Source organism: Pteronotus mesoamericanus, unplaced genomic scaffold (genome assembly GCF_021234165.1).
Source record: "Pteronotus mesoamericanus isolate MK-2021 breed Mesoamerican mustached bat unplaced genomic scaffold, CSHL_Meso_final contig_177, whole genome shotgun sequence".
Taxonomy (NCBI): domain Eukaryota; kingdom Metazoa; phylum Chordata; class Mammalia; order Chiroptera; family Mormoopidae; genus Pteronotus; species Pteronotus mesoamericanus.
In genome coordinates this window covers 806103-819012 of record NW_026555073.1, presented here as the reverse complement: position 1 = coordinate 819012, position 12910 = coordinate 806103, and the positions used below count along the sequence as shown (strand labels likewise).

At 39.1% G+C, this 12910-nt stretch overlaps 1 protein-coding gene across 1 annotated transcript in view; it reads left to right on the top strand.

Annotated features, from left to right (window-relative positions):
- PCDH11X (protocadherin 11 X-linked) overlaps nt 1-12910 on the top strand; it is a 376452-nt gene that overhangs the window by 50522 nt on the left and 313020 nt on the right. The window contains exon 3 of the mRNA XM_054566617.1: nt 2078-4555. Coding sequence (XP_054422592.1) covers nt 2078-4555 — 2478 coding nt within the window. The remainder of the gene's footprint in view (nt 1-2077; nt 4556-12910) is intronic.

The window sequence follows — 12910 nt, the reverse complement described above, 5'->3', positions numbered from 1 at the left end:
GGAAATTATCCGTCATCTGACCTGTGTATTTTATTATCACCATGGAAATTTGAAAATCTATTTTTTAACATGACTGTCATTTCACATAAAATAATTAAAAGGCAATAAATATGCTCCTCTTGGATTTTTCAAGCGACATAACCTTGCCTTCATTTGCGTGGGAAAGCGAAGGTCAATTCCAAATTCAGGGACATGTTCAAGACCGAAAAATTGGGACAACTAACAGAATAAACAGGGATTTAAAAACAGACTGAAATCTAAATATACAAACAAAATACAAAAATACATGAAATTAAAAATTAAAATGAGCATATTCTTTTTCTCCAGATGTAATCTCCTCATAAATTACACAGCTGGGTCTAAACATCAAGGACTTAAAAGAATTTTCTTAGCCTTTTTGTACTATATTATATATGCTAGTTTCCCCTTGTATAACCCCTGAGAACACTCTATAATCTCCCTTTATAGCTCTTATTAAAAATGTAATTATTCCCTTAATACAAATCTGTTAATATCAATGTCGTCATTAAATGCTTACATTGTTACTGATTTTCTCTCACCTTAGCTAGAATTTAATTTCCATTACATTACTGAAATGTGTTTACACCCCATCATACCCCAGTATGGTGCCATATATGAATGAGTGACCAATATTGGCATGCTAACAAGGAACAAGAATTTTTATGAAGCGTGATTGATAAACTCTTCTTCTACTCATAAAGGAGATATTCTAGATTTGAACCTCTCTAAAACCCTTTTGAAATATAATTTACAAGAATCAAATTATCATTAATCACTAATTTATTTAGATTGAATCATAATGATAAACATTTAATATCTTTGTTATAAGAATCTTTAAAAATACATTGCTGAAGGATAGGTTGCAGTTTGCTGGTTTTCACACTTGTAAGTAAATGTGACGTAGCCAGTGTTTCTGTTGCTATATACTTTATTCACAGAAAGGCAGATGTTATTGGCTTATATAAATAAAATATTACAAGATGTTCCTTTGAGCTGTTTAAAATGAAAACAAGATACAAAGACACACAGGTTACTTCATACGATCTTGCGAGCTAACTAAAGTGAACAACAGGGAAGAGATCTCTATTCATCTGTGCACAGCCTCTCTTATTGCAGTTCAGAGAGGGTACTTTTAAAATTTTTTTCTTTTGATAAATTGGACATTATCCCAGTAAGGTATTTGACTATTTAAAAAACCCATGAAGAGGATGAGACCCTTTTTGTGCTGACAAACTGTAGCACGTAAGAGAGCCTGTGCAGACCGATTATGTTAGAACTTTGCACTGAGTGGTGCAATCACGAGAGAGACTTCTGTAGAGGCTCCATCGTTTGCTTCAGGGGCAGGAAGGTCACGGCGGCATTGTTTCCAACTGGACATTGTGGCGTGAAGCTTCGGTCCATTCTGCCTCCTCATTTAAAACACAAAGTTCAGTAACGTGTTTGATCTTCAAGAACAGTTCCTTTTTGACAGCTGTTCTTCTAGAAAGAGGAAATTCTGTGTATTTTACACACGGTTATAGTCTGGGAGTTTTGTTTTCTCACTTGAGCAGAGGTTTTAGCTGTATTTATTAGATGCAATACATGTGCTACCATCTTGGGCGTGTGTTTTATACTGGAGCGTTACTTTTGGGGGCAAAAAGTATCTGCACTACTGAAATCTACAGTAAAATATGTAATTCATGTTGAGTAACCATGGTTAATACACGTATAACTTCATGCACCATGTGATGCTTTGCAACAATTCTTAAAAGTTCTCCATATTTCTCTTGGAAAACTTGAGTAGTTTTATGAATAAATGACTTACGTGCATTATCATAAAATGATACAACCTGAAAAGCCCTCAGAACATCTTCTAGCAAAACTCTTCATTTGAGCGATGCCCAGAGATAATTAAGCTTATGGGCATAATACTGGCCCTAGGCACAGTCAGGACCTCACACTCGAGTCTTCTGACATCCCTGTCTGAGCTAGTCCTGTATCACGTGCGTTGGAGTTTTCGAAAATCAATCTCATCACATAATAACGTGTGTCGAATGTCTCGTTGTGTATTTTCCAGCCTCCAGACGTTTTTGGGCTCGGCATCATCGAAACACCGGAAGGACAAAAGATACCACAACTGATAGTCCTCAAGGAGCTGGACAGAGAGCAGAAGGATATGTACGTCATGAAAGTGAAGGTGGAAGATGGCGGCTCTCCTCAGAGGTCCAGTACCGCCATTTTGCAAGTGACCGTGGCCGATGTGAACGACAACCACCCAGTGTTCACGGAGAGCGAGATCGAAGTCAGTATACCAGAAAACGCTCCCGTGGGGACCTCGGTGACGCAGCTCCACGCCACAGACGCCGACATAGGCGACAATGCCAACATTCACTTCTATTTCAGCAGCCTCGTCTCCAACATCGCCAAGAGGCTGTTCCACCTGAACACGACCACCGGACTTATCACAATCAAAGAGCCCCTGGATAGGGAAGAGTCACCGAGCCACAAGCTGCTGGTGATGGCAAGCGACGGCGGGTTGTCGCCCGCCAGAGCGATGGTGCTGGTCAACGTTACAGATATCAATGATAACGTCCCGTCGATCGACGTACGATACATCATCAACCCCATCAACAACAGTGTGGTTCTCTCGGAGAACGCTCCGCTCAACACCAAAATCGCTCTCATAACTGTGACGGACAAGGACGCCGACCAGAACGGCAGGGTGAGGTGCTTCCTGGACCAGGAGATCCCCTTCCGCTTGAGGCCAGTGTTCAGCAACCAGTACCTCCTCGAGACGACCGCCTACCTTGACTATGAGTCCACGAAACAGTATATCATCAAGCTGCTGGCCACGGACGCCGGCAAACCTCCTCTGAACCAGTCATCCATGCTCGTGGTCAAACTCAAAGACGAAAACGACAATGCTCCGGTCTTTACGCCTTCTCTCATCAGTATTTCTGTTCCCGAAAATAACCCTCCTGGCTCCCAGCTGACCAAGATCAGCGCGACCGATGCAGACACCGGGCGCAACGCCGACATCAGCTACATGCTGGACGTGGATGCCCCGACGGAATTCCAGCTGGACCACCGCACGGGCATTCTGACCGCGGTGAAGAAGCTCGATCGGGAGAAGCAGGAGAAATACTACTTCACAGTTTGGGCGCAAGATAACGGCATTCCGCCCTTACAGACCAATGCCACGGTCTCGGTGACCGTGCTCGATCAAAACGACAACAGTCCATTTTTCACTCACGAAGAGTACAATTTCTATGTCCCAGAGACCCTCCCTAAACATGGCACAGTAGGACTCATCACTGTAACTGACCCCGATTATGGCGAAAATTCTGCGGTCACTCTGTCCCTTGTGAATGTGAGTGACGAATTCACCATCGACTCGCAGACTGGAGTCATTCAACCGAATATTTCGTTCGATAGAGAAAAACAAGAATCGTACACGTTCTACGTGAAGGCTGAGGACGGTGGTAGGGTATCCCGTTCTTCCACGGTCAAAGTGACCATAAATGTGGTCGATGTCAACGACAACAAACCAGTGTTTGTCGTCCCTTCTTCCAACTACTCCTTCGAGTTGGTCGAACCGTCCACGGAACCAGGCACGGTGGTCTTCACGGTCCTTGCCGTGGACAACGACACCGGCATGAACGCGGAGCTTGAATACAGCATCGTCGGAGGAAACATGAGAGAGCTCTTCGCAATTAACCAAACGACAGGCGACATTACAATGGAGGAGAAATGCAGGCTCACGGACCTGGGTTTGCACAGACTCGTAGTCAAAGCCCAGGACTTCGGGCAGCCGACGCCTCTCTTCAACGCCATAGTCGTCAATCTGTTTGTGAATGAGTCCGCGACCAACGTCACGCTGATCCGTGAGCTGGTGCGCAAGAACATCGAAACATCGATAATCCAAAATGTTGAGACGGCCGATGTCGCCCCCCCGGCCAGTGACTACACCAAGATCGTGGCCGCCTCCGTGGCCAGCACCCTCGCCCTCATCCTCATCATCGCTGTCATCATCATCGTCCACTGCCGCCGCCGGTCCCCACGCTCGAGGGCGTCTCAGAAGAGCAGGCAGAATTCCGAGTGGGCTACGCCCAACCCAGAGAACAGGCAGATGATCATGATGAAAAAGAGGAGGAAGAAGCAGCCCCCTCAGACCTTGCTGCTTAACCTTGTCACGATCGAGGAGCCGAACGCGGACGACACTGACAATGATGGACCCAGCGTGACCCTGGACCTTCCCCTTGAGCTGGAAGAGCAAACCATGAGCAAGTACAACTGGAGCAGCACCCCTACTACGTTCAAGCCCGACAGCCCCGACTTGGCCCGGCACTACAAGTCTGCCTCGCCGCAGCCCGCCTTCCAGATCCCGCCGGAGACGCCCCTCAGCTCAAGGCACCACATCATCCAGGAGCTGCCTCTCGACAACACCTTCGTGGCCTGCGACTCCATCTCCAGCGGCTCCGACCCCTACAGCGTTTCCGAGTGCAGCCTCCCGCTGACCACCTTCAAGGGCCCCGTGGCTGTGCACGCCAGACCGGTACGTATCCCCGGTTTCTAAGCTGCCTAACTTGATTTCATCATTTTACTTATTTTGAAGTGGAGGTAGAGCTTCATAGAATCTATGAACTCAACAAGGGATCAAAAGATCAGGCTCTGCCGCAGGAGCCAAATAGATACACGCATTCGCTTGAAGTTGGGTAGAAGAGGACAACAGAGAACTCTTGACTGTAGGAAAATTGGGTCAGAACCGGGACTAGTATCGGGCCAGGGTTGTCTGTGGGTGGCGGCATGACATATCTTGCTAGAGAATACACGGGAAAAAGTCCAAGCCCACGCAAGGAATGCAGACTCTCCTTTCCAGATTAGGTTAATGGACTGGGCGTTTCAGATTATTCTGGTTCCTAAAATCTGCATTCACACAATGTACCAAGAATGGGGTTGGAGAAATGGCCTCCCAGCTCACTCTCATCTCCAAGCCAGAGAGTGACATAGATATAAGATCTCTAGTTTAGATATTCATCTCCATATTTGCATATTCATGAAAGGTGTTGAGAGCACTTCAGGACACATTCTTGAAAGGGAATGGCTTGTGGAAAATGAAATATGTTTGCTTTCTCTAACGGGCCTGAAGGAGAATGGGGGCATAGGGAGACCCAAGAAATCTGTGTACAAGAACTAAAAACCCCAAACAAATGCACGAAAAGAGTTTATAGGGTGTTCTTTTACATGGATCCCACGGACAAGAGAAATGAATAGAATGTCTAGAAATTCGTAAGTACATTAAATGATTTAAATATAGTTATTAATAAAGTCAAGGGATGGAATGTATCTACTTTTTTTCCCTCAAAGCCATGCGTTGACTTCATTATTGTCTGTCTTACTCTGGACATGTCACCGTCAGCGATGGAAAGCTTTGGAAGCCATTCAAGGATGTGCATAGTTTACTGACACAATAACATTCATTTTTCCCTCTTAAGCACACAGTGAAGGTAAGATACGAAGTAAGGTATGGGCGCATGTGTGTAACTATACGTCCATAGTTTTGCTGTTGTCGATGATAAAATAGAACCGTGAGTCTCTTTGTAGAGAGTTTCTTTGAGGCATGATGAGCCCCGTATTTTCTTACTTCAGGGGGTCTTAGATGGGTGACGAACACAGCAGACGCCGGACGTCTCCTCAGGGTGTGTTTCTGTTTATATTTAACCATTGAAAACAGTGCTATTATTGTCTGATCTTTGTTGCTATTATTGTGTTTATCGGAAACATCTCTCAGCAGGAAAACACCCTTTATGAACAATGCTTTCTGTGTGTCGTGTACCCTAACGGCGCTTTCCCCTGACTAAATGCATGGCTCACTTAAAAATGGATGCAAAAGGTGACTTTGAGAATTATATTTGCATAGCCTCGTTTTCTCCTAGATTGGCTCTGGAGGTCTGGTAGAGAGTGGATTGTGGTTTCACTTGTTCTGGGAGGCATGGAGCCATTCTTGGAGACAGATTTATATTACTTGCGTATACACAGTAAGCAAGGTATGGAAGAAGGGAGAAAATTGAAGTCTTTTCCAAATATCTTCTTTTTAATGGGGCTTTTTTTTTTTTTTTTTGGTATGCTGTAACATTTAAAAAGGCAGCAAAATTAGTAACTTTTTCCATGATGGCATTCGATTTTATTGAGCTAAGAGATCTTTTCTTAAACACAGGGTAAATACCTTCATGAGACAGGCAAAATATGTACAGTACATGCGAAAGAGTAAGTTTTTGGTTTTTATTAGGTTGAGGTTTTTATTAGCTCAAAGGACTATCTCAGAATCAGTGAGTTTTTAGATGACTTATTCTATTAAAACAACACGTACATTTTACATTTTATGTCTTTGCTTCAAAGTCGTTTCAGATTAATGACTAAATACTTTCTGGACATGAATTGGAGAACTTAGGGAGAGGAATATGATGCAAAAAGGAAGGTGATTCCTTATATTTGGTGCTACGTTTACAAAGTTCTTCATCTTATCTATGTAGTCTTTAATTTCTCATTAATGCCAGGAGAGACGTCTTATATTCGCTGATATTGCAGAATGCTCACAAGATAAGAGAACACCAAAAAAGAACCAGTATATTTAAAAATTCAAATACAGTAGGTGTCTTCTTTTGTAAGGAAATCATACAAAATGGGAGCAAACATCAGCCAATAAAATAAAAATTCATTGTTCCTTACGGAACTTTGGACAGTGGAATAAAATGTTGCTGTTAGTGGTTGATTTTAAACAAAGTAAGAGATGCCTTTTAAAAGCAGAGTTTAGGATTATATTTACATTTAGTTCATGACTTGTCTGAAAGTGAAATTGAAGAAACGAAATGGTCCTTATTAGTCTCTAAGATATAAGGGAGTTTGTCAGAAGTGTCATGTCTTAAAGAGGAAATAAATATGGTCTATAATTTTAATGACACCGGTGCTCGGAAACAACATGGATCACTTATAAGATAGAAATGCATCGCTTGCATGAAACCATTCATACCTGGTGAATATGATGCTCCGCTTTCGTACATGTGTTTAGACGTATCCCAGAAGGCACTTGATCTATAGTGTAGTGGGGGGAAAAAACCCATCAAATGTAAAGGTGATTCTACAATTTACCTTCAGCTAACATCTTTCAGAGCAAGCAGGTAGCTTTTGGTTGGTATGACTCTAAGAATCAGTTTTGATAATTGTTTTATAAAAGAGATATACTACCAAAACCATATCTTAACACAGATCTCCCATGAAAATACTGGGGACACGCTCCACTTGTAAAATGGAAGTAAATAAAAGATGACAGAGTAATTTTCGAGGGCCTTATATCTACAATACCAGTCACTATCTGAGGCGTGGCCTTGAGGTACCTCATTTCCAACAAGGAAAAACAGAATACTAACAAATTTCTGTGATTGAAGTTGGAAGAGGCTTGCGGGTTCAGAAATGAGGAAAAAAGAATGGCGGGAGTGTTTGGACGGTTATAAAACAATTCGCGGATGTAACCCTGTGTGTAGGTATTGAAACCTCATGGGTTTCAGATGATACGAGGACCCCGAGTTAGCTTGGAATAGAACCGGCGTTCACCATTGTTCCATCCCGCAAGTTTGATTTTTGGGCGCCCGTCTTTCAGTGGTGCAGATTGTATGCGGATTGGCAATAAGGCTCTAGGAAAACAGCCATGTGATTTTGATAATGTGTTATTTTTCTTGTCCTAGACCGATTCCAAGACATCAACTATTGAAATCTGCAGTGAGATATAACTTTCTAGGAACAACATAAGTTCATTCCCCTTCCAAAAAATTCCAATGATACATGATTTCAAAATTTGGTTAAGACCATTAATGTTGCCCTTTGGATTTTCGATTACAAAGGCGAGCGAAACAAAAGCCACCTTAACAACGATGTCCCGTCCAACCTCGTGCTCACCGCAGCCGTAATTTAGCAGGCGAGATTTTGCAATTTTTGGAAGAAGTGGTGCAGAGTGACTAAAGAGTTTTATTCTGCCTTTTTTTCCCTGAATGTCAACATCTGTGATGTGATATATTGCTGTCTGGGTGTGCGCACGGGTGGTTAATCCGTCAGTGGTGAGACGTGGAATTCCATGCCCTGTCCGGTTGCTGACGAGTTTAAGCATCGTCTCGGGGAGTTCGGAAGCGAAGCTGGGCTATCCGCCCCGCACCCACCCCGAAAGGTACCCGGGGCGGAGATTTCTTTTTTAGGACCAAAACAAACAACAAGAACAGAAAGAAAACACTTTAGTTAATTTGCTTTGAAATATTCACTAACATAGTGTGGCTGAGAAAAGTAAAATTGCCCATCACTGAGCTTAAAAGTTGGGTGATTATATATAATCGTACTGGGTTTTCAATGTTGACTGTAATCATGTAATCGTTAAAAATAATTTTTGTCCTGATCATGTTTCCCTTTTCTATAAATACTGGGAATATTTTTAAAAAATGTGTCTATCAAAAGACAATGTCAAGTTCTTTATACTCCCGCCTATTTTGAAAAAAATATACTGCTATTTCTTGTGTAATGAAACATAACTCCAATGATATGAGAGTAGAAACAAGGATTTAGATACTCCATTTTAAAAGATTTTATCAATTTTGAAACTACCCAGGAAAATATAAGGTACTGAAGTCATATCTACATAGAGCTATCTAGTTTCTTTGGCATTAAATTACTCAGTTTATTTCCTTGCTTTGAGTAATTTGCCCTTTAAAATTAACTCTTTTTTCACCTCATGTCAACTAATTCACTTCCTACACAAAGGAGTAAATGCTTCAAGTCGCTTATACATTATATTTTATTGAGGAAACAGTGACGTGTCCAATTTTCTGCTGTACTCTTGAACCTGCTTATGAGTAACACTACTAACAATTTTTTAAAAAAATGTAATTTCTTGATACATAAAGGGAGTATAAAGAACCCTCGTAATCAAGACATAACACATGTTTTCTGGATTTTCATTCAAGTGCTTCATTGTGTATCATTGTACCATGGATGTACATCAAGTCAGTGTATTATTTGAAGTGTTCTTTGACGTAAAGGTATCTAGAAAAAGCTTGTTCCATTTAGCGTTTCAAATTAGTGTAGTTATGACATTTTTGATATATAGGTAGTATTTTAAGCAGTTCACTGTTAAAATTTAGTGTTCCTATTTACTCAATAATTCCTCGTACTTCCAATAATGCCGGGTTTCTTAAACGTACATGGTATCTGGCTTTTTAAACATCACTGAGTTATAACGACGGGGAGCGAACTATTTTCCTGGTAGTGAGAAATGTCATGTAAGTTACAAACAGCTGTTGTGGAAGAATATTTCAAATTAAAACTTCTCTTTGTGAAAATTATCCCTATAGAATAACTTTATAATTCCTGTCCCACTTCATCCTGATAAACTAAGTATGAGAAGCTTAGTTTTAATTGCTCCGAGGTGCTGAGGTGAACTAATAGTATGAATTTCCAAAATCCAGTCTCGACTTAATTGTGAATAAAATGCCACCCAAGAAAATGAACGAGAGCTTCCAATATCCCGTAATGAATTTACCTCCGATCTCTCTTCTGCTTCAGTGACCCCTGCAAATATGACCGTATTAAGACGTATCCTTTTGTCTCTATGAAGATGAAAATGTCTCGAAATAGTTATGCAGGATTTCTCAAAAACACCCCTCAACAGTTTGGTGGGTGTCATATTTGCAGAGAATATAAAATAGGAACTTTATTTTTAAAGCTGTATCTCTGAGAATACAACTGCTAAGAGAAAGGAACTTGTAAGCTGAAATTTTTTTCCTGCTCTTTGAGGCTAAAATATTTACCTGCATAAACCAGTAATGACTGAGATTTAACCATATTTAACATTAAGCTATAGACGAAAATGGATTCTACTTTTGATTCTGAACAGACCCTCGATCTGTTGTTCGCTACAGATCACTATGTGCGTTATTGAAGCTAGTTTTCCGCAAAAGCCTTAGCGACCCCAAACACACATTTTCTTACTTTGTTCCCGCTGACCAGTCGCTCTGGCGGACTTTTAAATTCAACTGTTACTACATGTTTGGTTTCAGACATCTTCCCACCTTTGCGTTGGCGTTAATGGACTCCTGGAATATTCCCGATGAATATTATCCTTTTCAGAAGGAAAGCAAATCTTAAGACTAGTAGTCACAGATATTTTTTTAAAAAGGAACTTCTAGCGAACTTAAGCTACTGACTAATAAGTACACGACCTAATTGATGAACTACTACAATGTACTGAGCACGTTGACACTCAAAAAGCATCATTTTCTTTTGATGAAAACTCACAGTGCATACATTGAAAAACATTATGTTATGAAATGTATTCCCTCATTTTACTTTAAATATAAAAGCTTATTTGTAGAACTAGGCTCTTCAAGCTATGACATTTCTTAAATTATTTTTATTTTGAAGGATTTAAATTTTAAAATTTCTACACAATTTTATTTCTATCCACTAATCTTTTATGTATGAATTTTATGCATAAGAAAATGCGTGTTTTGGTTCGCCTTGGCGACTCCCCTGTCCACTTATCAATGACAATGCGCATACTTTAGGATAATTTTTAAAAGTTGAATTAAGATACAGTCAACCAACCAAAATATTGTGCAATATTTTTACTCATCTTTCCATTTCACCTCAAAATAAGACTGCCTCATTTTTCTATTTGTGACTCGCATGCATCACTGTTTAATATGATTTCATAATTGTGTGTCAAGCTGGCTGGTGATACAAAGCCAAATCTGAACAGAAACGCTCCAGGACAAGCACATCATAAGAAACCTCACATGCACTTAGGTCGCACACTAAATGCTTCTGGTAGGTGCTCTTCAGAAACAGACGTGTTTCCTGAGACTTTGAGAAGCTTAGTCTTTTCCATTTTAAAATTTTAAATCTAGGGTTCTAGCATATTCAAAGGTGCTGTGATATGATAAAGCCGTATTGTTGTGCGTAATTACTATTTTTAAAAAGATCTATTGTGCAGTTTGTTTTTCATGCATTATGGGTGTTTGTGGTTTTATGAGGTATTAGACTTTGTAAATTCTAGAGTTATCATAGGCTCTTATTTTTATTGTATGCGCAGTACACATTGGTTGCAGTAAATTTAAGAAATTATAGATTTTAGGTGAAGAATTTTAAAATCTTTTGATTTTATTTCAAGTGATAGCAGTAAGTTTTTCTTTATAATTTACTTAATATTTCTATTTAAAGGCTCTATAACCTTTGGAAGTAATATATTCTGCACTTTAAAATTACAGAAGTATTCTGTTCTTTATATATGATAAATTATACATGCAAAACTTTTTACACAGTGGTAATTGATTTATTTATTATTCATAGTGTTTATTTTTGTAGATGCGTGATTGGACAAATTCATGTAATAGTATAGTTTGCTTAGCTGATAGTAAAACTAACCAAACTATTCTCCCCTAAGTGAAAATACCAAGTGTAGATGAAAAAAACTATTTTAGTTAAAAAGAATGCTGTCTAAATTTCTGTCAAATGCTCTCTTAGAACGGACAACCAAGTTTTTTCGTTATATTCAAGAATTCTCATACCCAACTCTTACTTTTTTGTATTCTAGATATTTCTCAATTAAAATCACTTTAACTGTCCCTTTTAAGTGATTAATTATATTTAATTATCCACACATACACAAGTACGATTTGACTGGGCATCAAACTTTTTTTTTGTCAAGTGAAAAAAATCACATTTCATTAGGTTTTAGATAGTGAAATTGACATAATAATGAAAATGAACTATTTTAATAGTCTAGAAATATTTTCACTTTTCTCCCTTGTCCTGGAGCCTTATATTTATCAATTATTCATTGATATACCTCATAAAATGATACTCTCTTGGAAATGCAGTTAAAATTATTTTCATTCTTTTTACCTTAATATTTGGTCGAGAAAATTTTAAATATTACTACTTTTAATAAATCCACTTTTAAATAATACTCTAGTACTAAGAACAACATTTGAAGAAAAGCTGTGTAACATTAGAAATATGAAACTTATGGTACAAAGTCATTCACAATGGTCATTTTAAATTTTTGTTTTTACTTTGTTATTTGTAGCTCTAATTTTTAAAAAAGAAAGAGCAAGTTGTGTGTAAATAAATTAGAATGAATGTTATAGAGCATTTTATAACTGGAATGCATGTAGTACTGAAACTGGTTATATTTGATGTAATTTTAGTGCATAAAGTGTGTGTAATCTGTATTAAGTGAATACCTATAAATAAAGTTGTCTTCTGCATTTCAATAACACATCCTCTGATATTTTTTGAAGCGCTTTTTGTTGGCAGGGGCTACCAAATTCATTAACATCATGAAGAAACCTAAAATAATTTTTTAGCATATTAATATCCTACAATTTCAAGGTATAACTCATTATTTGTCTTGCATTGACTGATCTTTTCCAATTAATCCAAAGCAATGAAGTAAGTAGAACTGTCTCCAATCTGCCTAAGTTTTAGCTTTGTGTATTTTATTGTACTCAAATTATTTGAATATTGGTAATATGCTATCATTTATTAAGCACTGCATTTCATAGAATATGCTAGATGATGGACTTCGCCATCAGTGCAAATGAGATTAGTTAACTCTTTCTCCAGCTCCTGCTAGAGCAAAGGGATGTGGACAATAACTAATTATCGTGAGGGAGGAGCGATAGCTGGGGAGCCAGCGAGATGATCAAGGTTCTCCTCTGCTTGCTGGGAGGCGTTTAACTGAAAGGTTTTACAAAATCTTTTCCAAAAATGCTTCGTTTTCTCCAGTGCAGAAATTCTCTGAGTATACCAGGTTTAAAAAACTATTAAAAGAAAAAATAAGAGCTTATCAGTGAGAAAATACAAAAAC